The sequence below is a fragment of the Colossoma macropomum genome, unplaced genomic scaffold, assembly GCF_904425465.1.
Source record: "Colossoma macropomum unplaced genomic scaffold, Colossoma_macropomum, whole genome shotgun sequence".
NCBI lineage: Eukaryota > Metazoa > Chordata > Actinopteri > Characiformes > Serrasalmidae > Colossoma > Colossoma macropomum.
The window spans coordinates 22,191,079-22,212,148 of NW_023494790.1; the positions used below are offsets into that span (position 1 = coordinate 22,191,079).

The window sequence follows — 21,070 nt, forward strand, 5'->3', positions numbered from 1 at the left end:
TATGGAAAAAACAAATGTACAGGCAGAAAGAACTACATTTTTGTTGCACATGTTGATAGAAAATCATTTTTTTAAAAATTGGGAGCAAGTGCAAGCTTTGTTTATTCTAACATTTCTAGTACTAAGTGAGTTTTGTTCCAAAATGCTGTATATTCTTTTGTAACCATTTTGGAATTAATACATTTTTGAAAAGAATAGAAGTTGACATATAATGGGAAACACATTTTTATTTCTCCAACAAAGGTGATATTAATCATAATATAGCATTTATATATCCTGTATGTGAAAAGACCACTTCCAACAATGTTTATCATGAAAACAAGAAGAAAACACTTAAACTTTGTAGTCTGTAGCAAGGGTCAGGAATAAACCAGACATGTTGATGCACATGCAATCTATATTCTAAAACGGAAACAGATAATGGTGACTAAATGTATTTTTCTTTTAAATTACCCTTAACCCCAAACATTAATTGTAAGATAACTTCAGGTAAATTAAACCATGAAAAAGGGACCAATCTGACGGCAAAGCTTATACAACCAAAATACACCACACTGACAAAAGACCCCAACAACTGGACAGTTTAGACTGCAGAATAAGTTTTTTTTCCCCCCACACATTCAGTCTAAAATATATTTTGTCCTCATAGTCCAAACAGCAACCAAAATCTTTTCTGATTCTTTACACTTTAATTTGAAATGCTCTGATGTACAAAAGTGTTTTCAGCAAATAATCAAACCAATAAAATGTGTAAATCATAACGGCAGCCAGGTAAAGAAGGAAAGTGCTTTCTGATTCCGCCATTACTCTCTGTTGTCTAAACTTAGTTTTGATCTGAACGATTTCTCTCAACTGCACACCTTTGTAGCGCACTGCGCTGGAATGAAAGCCAAAGAACTTGATTATGTCTTCCTGAGGTTTAAATGCAGCTTCCATTGAGTTGATCTCCATGGCAACACCACTAGTGCCATATTTCTTAAAGGCTATCATGGGCTCGTCAGGCTGCAGGCACTGCTGTCTGTCACTATGGGGGAAAGTGTTCAAAGCTGCTTGCCTCTGCAGTGCCATTAAACCTGTATCTGAAAACAGGCTTTCACCAAAACAAACATGCACGCAGGCAATGAAATGCTTTAAAGATGCTACAAGCAGACATGAGAAGATGCGATCATAAAGACAAAGATAAAGGTTTAGAAGTGGATTTATATATGAAAGCCAGGGCTATATTAGAATTCCAAAAAACAATATTCTGTGACCATGTTTTCTGGCATTGGTCATAATGTAGCGAAAGTGACCAAAATGACAAGAGACATTCCTGTCTGCTCTTGCATTCTGCTTTTATTTATCAATAAACCTTGTTACTTCAAATCTCTCCTGTCAGCTTGTATCCGTCATCAGTCTACTGCATTTCCTGGCCTCGTTTTCGCAAGCGTTCGTTTTTTAGATATTAAATCAATGAAAAAACCAAGATACAATGGGTCTCTTCTCATTGAAGAAATGACAAATAAGGTTCTGCTGAGGTCACGTTAGAAATACCTTGAGGTTTACGCATTTCAGTAAATAGCCCTTTAATGTCCGCACACAAAAGTAGCTATTTCGGCCTTTTAATCTACTCTTCTCCTTTGATCATGTGAAGAGCCAATGTAATGCATTTAGTAACTATAAAGAGCATGAAGTTCATAGATTTCTATTTATTTTGTTTCACAAATTACCCTTTTTCAAACAATCAAATAGAATATTTTACAAGAATATAGAATAAAATAGAATATTATAGAATATAGAATAAAATAGAATATTTTACAAATAAGAACATCTTTTTCCAGCCCTGATCAAGTCAATAATAACCTGTGATCTGAATTCTGTTCTGACTGTGCTTAGATGCTCACTCAGAAACTACTGTGATGCATCCAACAATAAAAACAGCACTGTGCTTTTTCACACAGTGATAGAAAAACTGGTAGCACACAGAAACCTCCAATGTTGCTACATTTTACTATGACCAACATGGACAGAAAGGCTTTGTAACCAGATATGAATAAGTAAAAGGGACACTGCCAAGTCTCTGAATGTATGCCAGACACTGGGTTTGACAAGGTTAGATAACATTTAGCTCAATCTATACTGTTCATTTTTCGTTTGATTCGCACAGCATATTTTGTTGTACATACTGTGTTTTGGGATACTTGATAAGCTTAAACCAGAAAAAAAGACTACCATTAGGACCAGAGGGATGGAATGTCTGGGAACAGAGCAGTCAGTGTTCAATAACAGTATTCAGTAGGGTTTTAGATTCTTTTTGACTGTTTAGAAGAGAGTATGCTTGTATATAGAGAACATATTTTATGCTTTATCTTTTTTAGTCATGTTTGTTTCTTGATTTTTCAAGCAATTGGACCTTTCAAACCTCTTTTAGAAGCCTCCCTGAGAGGCAGGGCTGCCTCTTATAAATGGGCTATTGTTTTTGAATGCATTAACTGACAGAAGGAATCACGATATACTGTATCATGCTGATTAACCTGCCAGTCTCAGTGCTGTTTAAAACAAAGGCATTGCTATAGATGAGTGGCAGGAAAAGATTAAAGGCTAAGGCTGGCAATGTGCTTTCATGAGGGCCACATCAGTTTAGACCTAAGACAAACATTTTTTCTGGTTTGTTGAACTACGGAAGTGGTCCTTGTAGATGGGGCAGTGAGAAGCTATCCCACAATAGAGCTACTGAAAAATGAGAATTTACATTTAAAAATATGACTGAAGTGCAATAAAATCCCAGACAAGGCTAGTCAGCTCAAAACGTAAGAAAACAATGTCTCGATATGCAAAACTAGATGAAAGGGTAAGTGCTTAGGGACTTCCTCAGTATATTCTAGTACTTGAATCTTTTCATCTGAATCTTTCCTAATATCAAAAGTATAAATAATGCTTAAAATACTTTTGTATGAAAATAAAATTGTATGAAAAAAAAAACCAGAAACCATATGTACAGTGAAGAGAAACAAGTATTTAGACACTTGCTTTTGTTATCAAATTTATTTCTAGTGAATACATCACATTATATTCAAATAAATAGTCTTTTAATTTTGTATTCACATTGTGAAAAAGTAGATGCCCCTTTTCAATTTCTTCTATTTTTGCATATTAGTCACACTTCTGTATTTCAGATCATCAAACTACTTTTAATATTAGACAAAAATAACCCAAGTAAACATAAAACACTGTTTAAAATGATTATTTCAATTACAGCTTCGAGATGTCTACAGTAAAAAGTAATTCGCTTTTTGTGGTTCTATTTCTGCCCATTCCTCTTGGCAAACCATCTTTAACTCCTCAAGGTTAGGGGGGTCCCTCTGACAGACTCTCAGTTATTATAAAATCCTTCATAAATTCATGGGGTTCGAATCAGGAGATTGGCAAGGTCATGCAAGCACTTTCATCTTCTTTTTTAGGAGTACTGGGCTGTATGTTTGGGGTCACTGTCTTCTTGAAACGTCCATCTTCTCCCCATATTCAGTTTCTTGGCCAATGAGAATAAATTCCTCCTTGATATGTCCCAGTACATATCTCCATTTACGTTTCTTTCAATGATGTCTAACACTCCAGTACCGTTTTCAAAGAGGCAGCCCCATATCATGACGTTCCCACTTCTGTACTTCAATGTGAGTATGGTGTTCTTGGGACTATACCTGCAATTCTTCCTTCTTTTAACTTCAAGCAGAATTATTTCCCAAGAGTTCTGTTTTTGGTACGTCTCACCAGAGTACATTACCACAAAAGAGCTCAGATTCGTGTAAATGTTTGTGTGCAATTTTAGATGTGCAACAGAGAAGACTGTGGTGCTGTTTACTGCTTATTGTTTGTAACAGTTACTGTGTGTAACTGTTGTTCCTGATGCCTTCAGGTCATCTGGCAACTCTTTTTAAGCAACTGCAGGTCACTGAGCACGTTGTCTGAGGACACTGGATAAATGCAATACATGTATATTAAATAACAAAAACATAAGTGTCTGAATACTTGTTTCCCATCACTGTACGTTTTCTTGCTATTGTTTTTAGCAACAACAGTGCCCTGCACTTTCTGCTGTCTAGGATACCAAAGCTCAGCTTCCAGGAGCTCAGTGAAAGGAGATGAACAGTACTGCCAATTAGTACCTAATCAGGCAATAAGTCTCTTGTCTGGGTTCTGCCTCACCTAGCTGAGTGTGCCACTGACTGCTAAACCTGACCTCCCTGTCTATGCTATTTTAAGATAATAGCTAACAGAAGCTCATTCACAGAAAAGAATGAACTACTTGTGGACTACGTATTGGCCACCAATCCCTTGGTGCACGTTGGTTGGATGACAATTGTTGGTTTAACCTTATTGATAAGATAAACATTAGAGCTATTCCCAGAGGGCACCCTCTAAATGGCTCTGTTAATCAAGTTAGACATCCTGCTCAGAGTTAGACATAGTTCCACTGTGACTGTAGTTCACTGCTGTTAACTTGAGACACACTGGACAAAGCAGCAAAGAATATGAAAAGAATGAAAAGCACTCTATCACTGAAAGATTGACAAGCACATTTGTTCTTTGAGCCCTGCTGCTGGCCACCAGAGAGTACTAGAGGCAGCCTCACACAAGTAGAGCTAACAGCGCCACCCTAACAATCTGCTATTCATAATTTATTACCTACTCATGCCTTATTTTCATTCATGCAATGTGCAATCACAGACAAACACGTTTTTATATCAAGTTAATCTTCCTATTATGTCATATACTGCAGTGCTGAAACATTCCCTAGAGAATGTCTGGTGGAGAGAAGTATAATATCACAGTTGATATTAACCAAACCCTTCTAATAATGGATCTTATTCCCCCTGTTTTCCTCTGGGATTTTACAAAGCTTTGGAGAATAAAAAAAACACTTACTTTTTATGGGTTTCGTATCTTCCAGTCGCTCCAAGACTCTGAAAAATAAAGAAAAAATGAGCTGCTTTGACACTATGGCATGCAGTACACATGAAAAAAAAAACATCCAATTTATTAAACATGACAAATAATGTATTAAACATACATCTTCTAAATGCAAGAATTACAGTGCTCTGACAACAGAGACTCAGCATTCCTCTGCAGACAGCAAAACTAATCGGTGTAACCAGCAATAACAATGATGCACCATAAATAACCTTCACCAGCTGTGTTGAGAACGGTTAACAGGTACCAAACAATCTATTAACACTCTGCCACACATTACCTCCAATTTTCTAATTACAGAGTAAGCAACGTAATCACTAAGTAGCACTTCATTTCGAAAAGAACACTTAACACTGGTCCTTCCAGGAATCTGTCTCTTCCTCAGCATATTCAGGAAAGGCAGCCATGCCGTTGTTATAGCAACCTTAGAGAATTGTGTTTGGAAAATTACCTTCCCTCTGGATTAGTATTCCTCTTATCTGACATGTAAAGTCATATGTACATATTGTCCTCAGTGCATGGGTTATACAAGGACAAGGGATCTGACTGCACATGTGTAAACCAAGGTTTTATTTCTCTCCAGCTACTGCCATTTGTATAAATATTCATGAAGTAAGAGACCATATGTAATTCTGAGGCTTCGAATAACAGAGCAAAAATACATCGGTCTTTAGGTTAATGGTGTATATATACACTTGAATGCTAGTCCTCCTCAGCAATGCCACAACATCGAAATCCGCAGAGATGAATCTGAGCATTTCAGAACACTACATGTTTGCTGCATGAAGAGAAATCACTGGAGTGTTACCGCCAAGAGTGACTTGAGTCACTTGAGTGACTGTACTTCAGTATCATTTTAGAAGGTTTCTACCTTTTTCAAGCATTATTGAAATTACTACTTGTACATTTGCTTAATTATATTTACAAGAAGGAAAAAAATGTACTTCAATTCTTTACATTTTCATTACTTTACATTTCAAATACTCAAAGCCTAGGAGATTTTTCTCTTTTTGACTTTCTGTAAATTTGAATTTATTGTTTCACTAAAACATCCAACCCAACTGGTAAGTGTAAAATGAAACTGCCTATAGCTATGGTCTTTTTGTGAGGACTAGTGCCACCATAGCACAAAACACCAAACAAAGAAATCCTCTAATTCATTTGTTAAAATGTTTACTTTTTACTTTTGTATTTTGTGTTTAAAAGTAGACACGTTTTAACTTTCACTCAAGTATATTTTTGGCTCCATACTTCCACTTTTAAGTGAGTAAGATGACACAGTACCCTTACTTTCACTTGAGTGCAGTTTCACTGTAGGCTTCTTTTGTACTTTTGAGGCAGGTTGCAAGCGCAGAGTGACTTTATTAGGGGCATTCTAAAACTCATTATTGTAACAGGCAGGGGTCAACACATAAGCAGGCAAGAGAAGATGCAGATCCATAATCAGAGAGTAGCAGGGGTGAAACCAGTGAAAACCAAACACAAGAAACAGGCTCAGCACTCACATATTGAACACAGAGGCATTACAAACACACAATGAAAACACAGTGGTATTTGTAGCAGTCTTAATGTCCTCAGAATGAGCTGCAGGTGTGTGAGAGAGGAGGAGAGTGGGCGGGGCCAGGGTGAGTCCAAGTGAGTCTCCCCAGAGAGGGGGGAGACATGACAACTTTTACTGCTGGTTGTCACGCATAATTAAAGCTGACCTGAACAGCAATTTACAGGCTTCAAACGCCCACTGGTATTTCCGAATTAGCATTAAAAACAATGACATTTATGTTTCACATTTAACTGTAATTTTAATATGCTCTTTACTGCAGTAAAGTCCAGAACCGGACAATGATATATAGGGGTGCGGGAAAAACTTGATTCTTAGATGCATCGCGATGCAGATGTGAACGATTCTGAATCGATTCATAAATGTCAAAAATCGATTTTCTAAATATTTAATTTATAACGTAATGTTGACGGAACGCAAAGGGCGGAACTGGAAGTGGAGTGCAGTGCCCGGACAGTCTGTGGCGGCACATAACAAAAACACAACGGGATGAGTGAGAAATCTGACCGGCTCCCTCTGCATTAAAGCCAGTTTAGATCAGGAGTCACAACCCAAATGTCAAGAAGAGCCATTTTGCCTTTCAACAAAGTCAAACCACCTCGGGAGCCACAACATTTAATGTCCAGTATGTCTCAGTATGTGTTAATGTCCTAGTATGGGCTAAAAATATAAACGAGAGCACAGATTTACTTTGCTCTGCTTTAAGCTTCGCCTAAAGCCTCTTTCCTCCCATCTCGGCCAGAAGACTTTTCTTCAAAACTAGAAGAGTTTCTTGTAAAATGTCTCAGCGTCCGGCTGTTTTACGAGGCTGAAGTCGCTTCTCATTCGCTTCTCGTTCTAATTTTCCCGTTCCACCTTAAATTCTGCCTTAGGCGCTGAATGTAACTGCTGCACCATTTAAGGTGGAACGGGAAAATTCGAAAGAGACGCGAGTTCATTTTCATTCAGAGAAAGACAGTCTCTTATTGCAGATTTAACCAACCGCGCTGCTTATAAATGCGAATAAGTCCTCCAAATGTTCGTCTTAACCTCTGTCTTTTCATTCGCTTCTGGCGAGGCCAGACTTAGGTGCTATGTGACCTGCTGTCTGCTGTCTGTTCTCAGTCGTTGAGAACCAGGGCTTTCGCGCTATGCTGCACACTTTGGAGCCGAGATTCAGCGTCCAGTCTCGAAAATACCGAAGTGATAACACCAAAGAAAATGGGAAGGATGGCTGTAACGTGCTGCGTGGACACCCATTACCACTGGATCTTATTTCAGGGTAACAGCGCATTTTATCGCAGATGAGTGGCAGCAGCGTCTCTGAATGAGAGCCTTCTAGTTCACTTGCCACATCACTTCCATTTGATTTATTAATAAAAAAAGATATTTTAGATATTTAAAGCAAAGTATTTGTAATGATCCATAATGCATTTACATTATGGATCATTACAAATACTTTGCTTTAAAACTACCAAGCCCTCAGACAGTAGGAAGATAGAAATCCTGTATAGAGAAAAAAGATGCATCGAGATGCATCGATAATCGTTTTATAATCGCATCGCAGCCCTCTGAATCGTAATTGAATCGAATCGTGAGGTGCCTAAAGATTCCCACCACTAATGATATATATTAATAGTCAAGCTGAAGCCCAGCTGCTTGCGCTGCGTTTGTTTGTGGCCCCCTTGTTCAAATACAGCGTAGTCACACAGAGGCTAAGGGTTCAGAGGACAAGCTGCAAGGCAACAAGAAACAGTAATCACTTCCACCCCACCGAATGCAGCTCTCGCTCCACGGCCTAAAGGGTCGCTTGCTAGAGTGAACTTCACCCCATCAGACTCCTGTGCCTGGGAGCAACCACAACAGCATCAGCGCCAGTGTTCTCCTCCTTCAGCACTGCCAGAACTCATTACAACAAACAGGTTTAATCCTTCCTTCTATTTCAGCATGTCAGACATTATTTTAGCAGCAATTATTCCACAGCCTGCTCACCTAATTTGATTTACCTTACAAAATATCCAAAAAGAATCTGCAATAGTTTACAAAGTACAATTCAGAATAGAATAAAAGACCAGCTATACAATGGAATAGATCAGAGAATGTAGGCTACAAGGACAAGGGATCTGACTGCGCATGTGTAAACCAAGGTTTTATTTCTCTCCAGCTACTGCCGTTTGTATAAATATTCATGAAGTAAGAGACCATATGTAATTCTGAGGCTTCGAATAACAGAGCAAAAATACATAGGTCTTTAGGTTAATGGTGTATATATACACTTGGTGCTGAAGATGGTTGAGCCCCATGTGAGGGTGATTAGAAATATCATGGTTTTTCGTGGAACAGCAGCAGCATCAATTGTACAAATTACATAGGCTGTGTCTCAAACTATACATACTACACTAATGAACGCACTGCAAACGGTGGTGTACTATTTTTGACATACTTTTTAGTATGGGAGTATGAGATTTGAGACGCGGCCATAGTCTAGCTTCTAGCCAGGCATCAGCCCACGTGACTCTGACGGAGAACAATCTGTTACGAACAAATGTCATTCTGATTACGCTAAACAATATTCAATTATACCTAAAAAAATAAATAAATAATATATACAATACATGTTAGTTTTATGAATACAGGTTAAGCTAATTTTAAGCAGTTTATACAAAGATTTTATTTATTTCTTGCGACAGTCAGTTTGACTGTTTGGCTGTTTAGCATGAAAAAAGTCAGATTTTAACTGCACTGTAACATAAAAATTGCCACCATGCAACAAAAACATTACTTTAGATGTATTGCTTTTTCTGTTCACATTTGAAAGTAATTGAAAGTATTAATTATTAAATAATCAATTATTTTCAAAACTCAGCATTTAAAGTTGTTATTCAGACATTTCTACTGGCATATCTCAACAATATAAAAATCTTTGTTTTTAAAATTATTCTCTGTTGTGGTATAAATAAGCATGTAAAATTCAAACAGACAAAATGACCTTTGTGGTCTTTCCAGTAGTTGTGGAATTCCAGACATTCCAGCATTAAAAAAAGCAATTTAGCATCGCTCTCACTACAGACTAGTGGAACTCATAAGTATCACTTACATATTTGAGATGATTCATCAACCTTGTTATGCCTTCATGGTGTACCAACCTATCATAAATTTTTGCACTGCACATTTTTCTTATTGTCTGACAATTTAAAGTTCTTCCAGACATGAAATCTCTTTTTGAGGCGTCTCTGCCCTTGGCCGTGTTTTGAGGCAAAATGACATGGATGCTTTGCATGTATTTGTGAGGTATTCAACAAAATCAGCTGTAATTTATTTATTTTTGATATTTTCCATCTATTCAGAATCAGAATCTTTATAACCAAGTACCAGATGTACAAGGAATTTCTTTTGGTGCAGATGGCAACACAAAATGAAGTCCAATAACATAAATATAGAAACAGATCTACTACATATACAATCTATGAGTAATGTAAAGGATGTGCAAAGGGAGTTGGAAGTTAAATCAAGCATCAAGTACTTCCTAATCTAGTACTGAAGTACAGATAAACAGTATGTACAACTAAAACTGAGCAGCTAATATAAATGTAAGTATATTTATCACATATGTATACTGCAGTAAAGGGGAAAGTGTTCTTATTCAGAATGATAATGGGATATACAGTGCTTACGTACATTATAATGTGTGTAATAGAGTGCATGTGTAGCAGTTTAAAGCAGAGGGATGTGAGAAGTGTCCTTGTCAATGAGGATGATGGCCTGGCAAAATAAGATGAGGTAGGTGACGGCTGGTCCGAGTAATCTGTTGACGATAATTGCTCTTTTCAAAGGTCTTTGCTGATTAAATGTATTGTTCTTTAAGCTACAATTGTTCTGGCTTAAAAAAGACAAAGCGTCTGAATACTAAATATAGAATTGAATACCACACACACACACACACACACACACATCTAAACCGCTTATCCTTCTGGGTCGATTACTGGATTACAACAGATTACTGGAGCCTATCCCAGCTGTCATTGGGCGGAAGGCAGGATACACCCTGGACAGGTCGCCAGTCCATCGCAGGGCTGACAGACAGACATACATATTCACACACACACACTTACACCTAGGGGCAATTTTAGCATGTCCAATTGGCCTGACTGCATGTCTTTGGACCGTGGGAGGAAACCAGAGTGAATTGAATACCAATGAACAGATATTTTAATTTTCAAATTAATCAGGCCAGCCTTACACATAATATATCAGCTCATTCAATGATGCAGACGATAGATCTATTATTTCCAGATATGCTGGGGTCATATAAATGAAGCCAGCTCAAAAGATGAAGCAAGGATTTCTCAGCACCTACTCATAAACAAAGAAACAAACAAATAAATAAACGAGACAAAGTAAATGAATGATAAAAGTCAAGTGTTGCCTGCTTACTCTTTAACTAGACCTGGCACAGACTCAAGCATCTTCACATTTCTATGTTTCAGGAAATGTACTTCTGGTGGTTAAAAGGTGAACATATATCTCAGCAGCCTTTTGAAACCCCTTTTGTTCTCATGCCAAGCAGGAAAAAGATATTTTCACCTGCTGAAGGCTTGTTTAAGTGGCACAAACTTTATGGAGTGATGATGCTCTCAATTGCACAATTGTGTTTAAAATACCCAGTAATCAATTTCCTCTGAAGACGACGCACTGCACACACTACACTGCCGTACCTTATATTCTATCCCAGGCCACATGGTGCAAACATCTGAATTACACTTTTTACCAGACATTTTTTCCCCAAAGTACTTTGGCCCCTTTGAGTACTGCTTTTCTGTTCTCACTGAGGACTTGATGAGATCAGCTGGAGATGAAAGTATAGCAGCAATGAGAGAGTAGAAGAAAATGACTTCAGTACAATGAGGCAGATATTCACGCCCATACTAGAAGATCCCACTGCACTGCAACATCCATTTCTAGTAATATATGCTAATTTCATTTTAATGCTCATTTACAAATCGATAAAGAAATTCAGTTTATACATGCCATTAGGGGTGGGAATCTCTAGGCACCTCACGATTCGATTACGATTCAGAGGGCTGCGATGCGATCATAAAATGATTATCGATGCATCTTGATGTATCTTTTTTTTCTCTACATGATTTCTTTTTTCCCACTGTGTGAGGACTTGGTACTTTTAAAGCAACGTATTTGTAACGATCCATAATGAATTTACTTCCAATATCTTTTATTAATAAAACAAATGGAAGCGATGTGGCAAGTGAACTAGAAGGCTCTCATTCACTATTCTTGTTTGGACCACATGAGACGCTGGCGGCCTCGTATCTGTGATAAAATGCGCTGTTATGGTGAAATAAGATGCTGTGGCAATGGGTGTCCACGCAGCATGTTACAGCTGTCCTACCCATTTTATTCTATATTTTTTTGCTTTTGTAACTTCGGTTTTGGTCTGATTGTAGAGAGTGGGGATCGCTGTGTCAGTAAAATATCCTCGAGACGGGACGCTGTATCTCAGCTCCAGAGTCCGCAACATAGCCCAAAAGCCCTGGTTCTCAACGACTGAGAACTGGCATGCAGACTGCAGGTCACATAGCAACGCAGTCTCGCCGAGCTAGTAGCCAACAAAAAGGCAAAGAGAGAGATTTAAGACGAACATTTGGAGACAAATGGACTTATTCGCATTTATAAGCAGCGCAGTTGGTTTCCTGGAACATTAAACCTGCAATGAGAGACTGTCAAACACTAAAAAGTTGCGAAGATGAAGTCAGCTTCCCTTTCTAATTTCCCTGTTCCACCTTAAATGGTGCCGCATTTACATTCTGGCAGAATTTAAGGTGGACCGGGAAAATTCGAACAAGAAGCTGGCGAATAAGAAGCGACTTAAGCCTCGTGAAACAGTCAAACGTTTAGAGACATTTTACAAGAAACTGTTCTACTTTTGAGAAAACGTTTTCTGGCAGAGATGGGAGGAAAGCGGCTATAGCTAAAACTTAAAACAGAGCAAAGTAAATCTGCATTTTGGTTTATATTTTTTAGCCTATACTAGGACATTATCACATACTGAGACATACTGGACATAAAATGTTGTGCCTCCCAAGGTGGTTTGATCTTTGTTGAAAGGACAAAATGGCTCTTCTTGACATTTGGGTTGTCGACTCCTGACCTAACCTAGCTTTTAATGCAGAGGGTGCCGAGTTCCAGTTGTGTTTTTGTTATATGCATGTCACAGAGTGTCCAGGCGCTGCACTTCCGTACTTCCAAGTTCCGCCTTTTGCATTCCATCAACATTTTGTTATAAATTAAAATTAGAAAATCATTTTTTGACATTTGTGAATCGACTCAAAATCATCCACGTCCGCATCGAGATCTAAGAATCTATTTTTCCCCCCATCCCTACATGCTATGATGTAAAATGAGAAAAATCTAAAACAGAGTAAAATGAAAATGGAACCTCAGACTGTGTAAAATTCTGAACATTAAAATGTCTGTGGAGATGCACCAGCAGAACAGAACTTTTTGGGACTTTGAGATATCTAATAGACAGAATTGCTTTCAGCAGCTTGTTGATTTCGGTTAAATGTCACACTCAGGCAGCTGCGTCTGGAACATGGCACATAGCTGCCCTTGTCTGCACCTCTTCTTTAATGTCAGCAGACCTCTTTGGCTAATACAATGCTTCTAGGGAGACAGCTGTCCATCCCTACAGGTACACTCCCAAAAGGTCTGTAATTGCTTTAGACAGGGAGAGCTCTTACACCATCAGAGAGTAACCTCTTTCTGTCATAAACGTGAATGAGTATCCCTTTGAACACTTGAAGAAGCTAACAGCTATAGGTGTCCGCTGAAAACTGGGCTATGGAAGATATCTGCAAAAGCAGTCTCTTTTGTAGGAGGTTTATTAGGAGTCACTTCGACGTGAGTCTTTGCACAAGACAGCAGAGAAAAAAATATTTCAGTTAGATTATATTATGACAACTGTAACAGCCTAAGATAATAGTGAGAATGAATGAATAAATGAATTAATGACTTAATATCCTGGCCGAAACCAAAATTTGGGACATATTTGAAACAAAATGAATGTGAAGGTTTTTTTTATTTTTAACTTCAATTTGTCATTTTTTAAATGCTTTTGAATGAACATTTTGAACAAAAAAAATAGAAGGTAACATAAAAATTGACTCATTATGGATAAAATCTGCTTTTAATACGACAAATCGGAGATGACAAGTTTAGATAAAATAAACTTACTAAAATTATAACATAGGTTACAGTATGTCCAATAAAATCCAAGGTGTTTGGTAACAGAGAACTGCTGGTCATTCAAAGAACAGAGCTTATAACTCATTGTCTAATGTCCCTTACAGAAACCAGGAAACAGTTCCAGATGAGCTGCAACTTTTTCACTGATCTGCTGTTTCCCATCATTCTTTTTCTCAGGTTTCTATACTGTATTAAAACCATCACACCCTACAACATGCCACCGGTGCCTTCTGTAACACTCTGCATTTTGACACCAACACTTTTCTCCCATACAATAGCAGTCAGGCTAGGCACAGCCACAGCTGTGCATACTGTGTCCTGATAATAAATGGAGAGAGCAAACACTTTCTCATTGGAGAGGCACAGGTTCTGGGAGAAAGTTCCGAAATACCTGCTCTTCAAGACACACATCTGGGCTTAGGAGCTTACAAGTAAAACACAGTGAGGACTCATGGATAGGAGGCTTTTACCATTTCCCCTTATAAACATGTCATATAAAATCCTCAGCAATTCCCCATCTCACAGCACAGCCCAGAGCGTTCCAGAGCTGCATTTACTGAGCCTCTTCTCTCCAGCGTAATGTTTAGTATCATCAGCAGTGCCGCAATCAAAGCTGCTTTCAAGCAATGCTGAAAGTCCACCAATGAGATGGCTTGCTCTTGTTATCAGGCAGATCTGATTCCTTTCAGTAGCACAATATGCTCTAACTAAAGCATTTACATGATGCAACTGGTTTTACGTACTGTGACTGTCTGTAACCTGTTCACTGTCCATACAATATTTATCTCACAATGCTTGGAGCACACAATAATACGAGCCCTGGATATAATTTAGCATAAAAATGACTGCAGCCCTTGAGGAATTTGCAGGATGTTGGCCTCAGATTAACTGCAGTCATTAATTCAGTTTCTCTGGTTTGTCTGCTGTGGGTGCATTGTAAATGGGAAGTTTTAGAGACCGAAAAATGAATGCTAATGGCTTTGCTTTAGAGAATCTATAATTGATGCCCACTTTATCTAATCAGCCCCCTTGGACTACATGAGGAGGCTCCTGCCTCTTGACCCTACTCTTAAAAGCCTAATTGATCATACGCGTAGTACACAGCTGAGAGTGAAGTCTGTTCGGAGCTACAAATCAGAGGAGCGAGACTTAACTAAATTGAACTGAAATAACCTCTTTGCGTAGATTAGGCTGGGCCAGCTTCAAGCCGACAGCCGAGACAGTCCGGGGCTCCTAGAACTTCTCACTTCACTGTGCTAATTTGAACAAGGCTTTTATTTTTCTATTTGTCAGCGGGCTAAACTGTAGCATGGTTGTTAAACCTCTCCCAGGCCTAATTAGGAGAGCAATGCTAGCATTCATAGCTGAGCTCGCGCTCCTGCACTGGGAGGAAGAGGGGGGCCGTGGTGATGCCTCTGGCAGCCCAGCCTGGCAGCTCCCTGCCCTTGTGGCTGCAATATTAAGTGACTGCTGAAATTCATGGCCTACACAGCCGTTTTATAAGTCTAGGTGACAACCTGCTTTCATATGGGGCAGGCGTTTTGCAACACATTAGCAAATTGCTCTGTTTCATTATTCATTAGAGTGCTGTCATACCAAGAGCGCCCATGTTTTGTTGGAGAAAACAGTAGCACTCCTTTTTCCTGAAATGCGCTCTCTGGGGAGTTTGCCCAGGTGGCAGCAGCCTTTATTGCTACCACTGTGTAGATTGTAACAATTCACAGATAACTGACTCAAAACACCAACATCAAAACTAGATTTTGCAAATTAAGTAATAAAATAAAGTACTTTCCAGAGGGGAACAGCAACAGGAAAAACAACTTAACTCCCACCGTGAAAAGGCAATAAAAAGACCTATGCATAAGCAGGCTGTTTTGATGAGACATTCAACTGTTAATGGATACATTTCTCTGGAATAAAGAGCACTGTTTAGGAATACATAGTGTACACAAGGCAGTTTATTACAACTCAAACTTACAATTAAAAAAGAAAAAATACGTAGGCAAAATATTGACATTGCTTTATCTCAACCTATTTCAGTAATACCTAACTTTTAGTTTATAGCTTTGTGCTCTCTGTGATCACTGTGACCTGTTCTGAGGGTTAATTTTCGTTTTAATGTACCAAAATGTTTTATGCTTATGCAGACAGATGAAAAGTGTGTCTGAAAGGGAAAAAACTGTCATAGTCTCATTCACGTTACCCACTGTCAAGATGCATTGGTGCAACGTGGCTCTGAAGTCATGGTGTTCTTTTCTCCTGTCACCTTGGGCCAAACAACAGTTTCAGTTAGGCAGCAGTGAGAGGGCAAGCTTGCCCCCTTATGGTATCTTTAAGAAGTAAATTTTCATATTCTGTGCACTAACAAATCAAGCAAGTCCACATTTTTAGGTAAAAAAAAATAAAAAACACTGGTCAGGACTTTACAGCAGGCAGGTGTTTACACAGCAGCATTTGACTTAGTGGGCTGTAGTGAGATCTGTAGTGAATCTGACTGCTTGATTTGACTGATAAGCTGCAGATAGTCCTGCCAGAGACCAATGTGGAGGAGAGAAGAAGTGCAGAACAAAAGAGAAGTGTAGATAAGAGAAGAGTACATGAAAGAAGAAAAAAGAGGAGTGTAGATGAAAGAAGAGTAGAAATAGAAGAGAACAGAACAAAAGACGACTAAAAAGTACAAAAGTATAGACTAAAAAATAAAAGAGCTGTGAGAAGAGAAGAGAAGAGAAGAGAAGAGAAAAGAAGAGAAGAGTGGAAGCGAGTAGATGTGAGAACAGAAAATAACAGAATAAAATGGCCGAGGTGTTGACTGGGAGCTGGAGGTAGCACAGCAAGTAGCCACAGCTAGAGCACACTTCTCCTGACAAATGACAAATCTAAAAAAGCGAGAGTGAAAAAAGTGGTGGAATAGCTCCAGGTGAAATGATAATTGCACCTCAGAGAGAATGAATTTTCCTGAACAGGCTCTTTCTACATCAATCAGTACATAGTACACTCATCTCCATTTTAAAATATCATAATGGTCCTTGAGAAACAGTTATAGAAATTTGTGCCAATGCTTCCTGTCTTTTACGAGATATTTTTAGATGTGATGCACGTCATGGACCTGACTTAATACAAAATAATTCACCCGCTTGCTCGCTCACTCACTCACTCACTCACCTTTAGCAGACTGAAAATTCTCCACCAGGTGCCACCATTAGAACTCAAATAGCTTTTAATGCTTTATAAAAGCAGTGCTTCACATCAATGACACTGCGTTCTTTTTTTATTACGAGGTATCATACTACGTTTTGTATATAAGAAATTACACTTGTCCATGCTCTGACGATTTTGCAGTACCTCATATATTAATGAGCATCAAAAACAGGCCTAAGTGAGCACTCTAAGTGATACTGGACCAGCTTTCCAAGCTTCATTTTCCAGTAAATTAGCGCGAAATGCCCAAAGCACATACAGATGTATCTGTGTGATGAAGCCATTTCTAAGAACGAAACTGGAAAGACAGGTTCTCATGCTGTCTGTCTAACAACATCCCAGTCTCTTCCAAGAGCACCTTCAGCAAAAAGACACAAGCCACAAACCCTCACTAAACCAAGCTCCATGGCAACAAGGTTGACTAAGTGCAATAAATTGCTGCATTGCACTGTAGCACCCAATGTCACCTCTGTTGAGAAGGTGTCATTTATTTAACTTTTCTCCAAAATGACACTGATGTGTACGTATTCAAAAACTCCCAGCAGGCACAACCCAAATCTAAAAGAGAAAAATAATAACAGACCACAATGTTTTAGTTTCAATAATAAGTGGACTATGGCCTAATAACTCCATTCTATGGAAAACACACTGTGTGAGTTGTGTACTGTGAAATTGAATTTTAGGCAAGGAATGGCTTTTATTGTTCCTTCTGAACATTTAAGATCATGGACTATCCATATACTGCAGCAGGTGAGAGACTTAATCTGGACATATGATCACAATGCCTTACAATGCCTTTTGGCACATAATAAATTTTTCAAGTACAATTTCAGGGGCATTTCAATTTCAAAGCCTTTGCTATTCACTGTGGTGTTCACCATAACAAAAGAGCTTTCCGCTGCCATTTTCCGTTGATTCACGCCAGAGAGGTGGAGGTGGAAAATGCTGGAATATCTGTGTCACTGTGTTTTTTTCTGCCATGCAGCTATAAAGCCTGACAACTCATCCAGAATCGCATTCAGAGAATGACAAACACAACTGAGGCAGTGGACTGCACTAGATTTATCTATCTTTCTCTTTTTCCTTCGCATCACTTCCCAGAAACAGTGCTCTTTGGCAGAAGTCCAGGACTCAGATGCACCACTCTATTATGGCACACTTCATTATGTAAAGTAGGAAGGAGAAAAAGGGAAAAACACCTGAGCAACAAGAAACTCAACCTTTACTATGTGAATTGCACAAATACAAAATTACAAAGTGGAGTATGACCATAGACTTAGTGTCTTGACAATTTTCTGACCCCTTGTTAATGAGCAATAAGGAAAAAAGTCAAGCATTGACTTACAATAAAATACATTTTCCAGACTAGGAAATCATCTCCAGCTGGTCTGTAAATTCCTATTGAGTCTCCCTGAATGTATGCATCTCAAAGCAGTCAGCCTTGAGTGCTATGATTTCTTGCCTGTCTCGGGGGATTTTCTAGAGGGGATTTTTCCATTTCTAGAGGGGTTGTGTGGAAATTTGACTAAAGAGAGAGCATTATATATATATATATATTGTCTTGTCTCGGTGTTGGGGTAGGATGGATCCTACACTCCAATGCTGTCATAGTAAGAGTCAAATGCAACTCTACTGTTAAAAAGTTTATTGAATTGAAGTTAATGATAAAATGTTTATTAGACACAGCCATATTCTACTACTACAACAACAACAATAATAATCATCTTCATTAGTAGTAGTAGTGGTTCGTGTTTACAGAAGACTTCCTAAGCATCGACTAAGATATGCTTAAATGAGTGCATATATATAGTTAAAATTCATGTTTGCAAAAATATTACAGGACAGTTTTCCCTACACCTTTTCTACCAGCCCCTCTTGGAGAAGACCACCTGGCCAGTGACCTTCAGGTTATTTGAATTTGAGACCCCTGTTCTACATGTTTAAATAAAATCTGTTTGCTGCAGGTTGAGAATCTACTTGATCCTCTCCATGATGACTTAACTGGGCAGACTGGAATGTTTTTATTTAAGAAAAGAAATGGATGGATGTTGTTTCAGTTGACATTAGTTGGTGGTTCCGAATACGCGACAGAGAAGAAGGGACTGAAAATAATGTCACCATCATTTGCTTCCAAGTTACATCGCAAAGTTGGAATGAAAATAGTAATGAAACGATTAACTTTTAAAGTCTTACCTCATGTGCACATTACAAAGTCAAGCCAAGCCACTCTACAGTTAAAGAAATGCAGTGAATCAGCAAAATCTGATAAATATTCATATTTCATTTGAACACAGCATAAGCAGTAAGGGCAACTACCAGACACACAGAATCTGCTCTGGATGTTTAAGGTTACATAAATAGAAAAAAAAACTAACATTAGCCTTTCCTAGAAAATGAATAGAGGTACATCTCAAATTAACGCAAATGTATGCAAATAGGACTCATCTACTCCAAAAGTTCTGAACATCAAGGCCACCCAGCCGTACTCAGCCAGCAGTCCTCAAAGCACTGACTCACTGGTGTAGGAAGCCAGTGGAGTACACTGACTTTAACAGCAAAGCACGATCAAACTCCATGCGGGTTAAAGGTAAAAAAAAAATCACTTTTTGTTCTGAGTAGTGTTGTTATACAACTCCATTTCCATGGTGACTATGCAACAGTAAGACTAAAGTGCTGAAACCATATCAAAACACCCAAGGTAAAGAAATCAATATTCACCTACAAAGGGGTATGAGCTTAGAGCTACTCTAACAGACAGGTTTCCAGGAATATCCAATACAGAGAAATCATAAGCTACTGTTTTTGAAACAGACAAAAAATGAAATATAGTCGCACAATATGTGTGTAGCTTGTGCCCAGGGCAAATGCTCACCTTGGGGAGTGGCTCTACCCCTACAACATCTGCCTCCAGGCCAGTCTCAGGACGCAGCCATTTTATTGACTCAAATTATCCACTCAGCACTGGGCTGACTGACCCAAATAACAGCAAGCATTATAGCTTATGCCAGATCAGATTACCCTTTGGTCTTTTGCACTCAGAAAACCGTGAACACACATTGAGTTTACGTATCTTTTTGTGAAATGATTCAAAAAATTTCAAATCACTGTGTGAAATAGACATTCTGTTAATCATGTCATCTAATGCAAATGCATTGTTTAAAAGCCACTCCATCACTCCTGCTTCCCAGCTATAGTGTTGTTAGTAAGTTGTGCAACAACATGTTTATAGTCATGATTTTTCTTCTTTGAATATTGTTCAAATTATCATGACAATACTAAATATAGGGTGAGCAAAATGGCAAAACAGACAAAATAGAATCTGTAGTGCCAAATAACAATAATAATACAAAAATCTACAACTGCGGTTATTTTTATTCAATGTTGTATAAACTGCACTGCATTAAATACTATTATATTTCCCATGCTTAACTGAATGGTGAACCTAGTATCAGGAATCAAATCGAATCGTGGGATGAGTGTATCTACACTAATAGCTCCTGGGTACACAGCAAGCAAAAAAGATTACATTGTCAAAGCTTCCTGGGTTTTATGCAAGAAATCCTCACTTTCTCTTATCTTGTACAGGCACTACTTCACTAATTCACTACTTCTTTTGACTTTTCAGAGTAATGAATGAGTTAAGGCAACCACACTGGTTCTTCTAAAGCATTAATCATGAGGTCTAAGTTGCTGTCCTGAATCATCCTGCAATATAAGCTATTATATTAACAATTTTAAAGTTTATTACAAAGTTATTTTTCTGTAAAGTTGAAACAGACACAACACACTAGCAGTGCCACATGTAAAAAATATTACCAAAATCTATGAGTACAATTATTTTTTAATTATTAAGCAGGGCCAATTAAGCAGGGCCAGTTATGCTCTTTTGCGCTTCTGGCATCAGTCCGATTTGAACTCAACAACAGGGCAAAACCTGAGACAGCTACACCACTTCTCAGCCTCTTCTAAACTTCTTCGTAATGAAATATGCAGTTATTGACGATACCCACAATATGGTCAGAAAAGCTTACTGTATTATAAATTATTGTAATGTCGCTATCACATTGTCCACCCCTTACACACAGTCATTCTCTCTCTCCCACTCTCTCTCTCTCTGTCTTCCTC

General features: G+C 38.4%; 1 protein-coding gene across 1 annotated transcript in view; it reads right to left on the minus strand.

Annotated features, from left to right (window-relative positions):
• The window catches only part of ankfn1 (ankyrin repeat and fibronectin type III domain containing 1), an 86,892-nt gene that overhangs the window by 49,968 nt on the left and 15,854 nt on the right, over positions 1 to 21,070 (minus strand). The window contains exon 6 of the mRNA XM_036572525.1: positions 4,903 to 4,940. Within this exon, the coding sequence (XP_036428418.1) occupies positions 4,903 to 4,940 (38 nt within the window). The remainder of the gene's footprint in view (positions 1 to 4,902; positions 4,941 to 21,070) is intronic.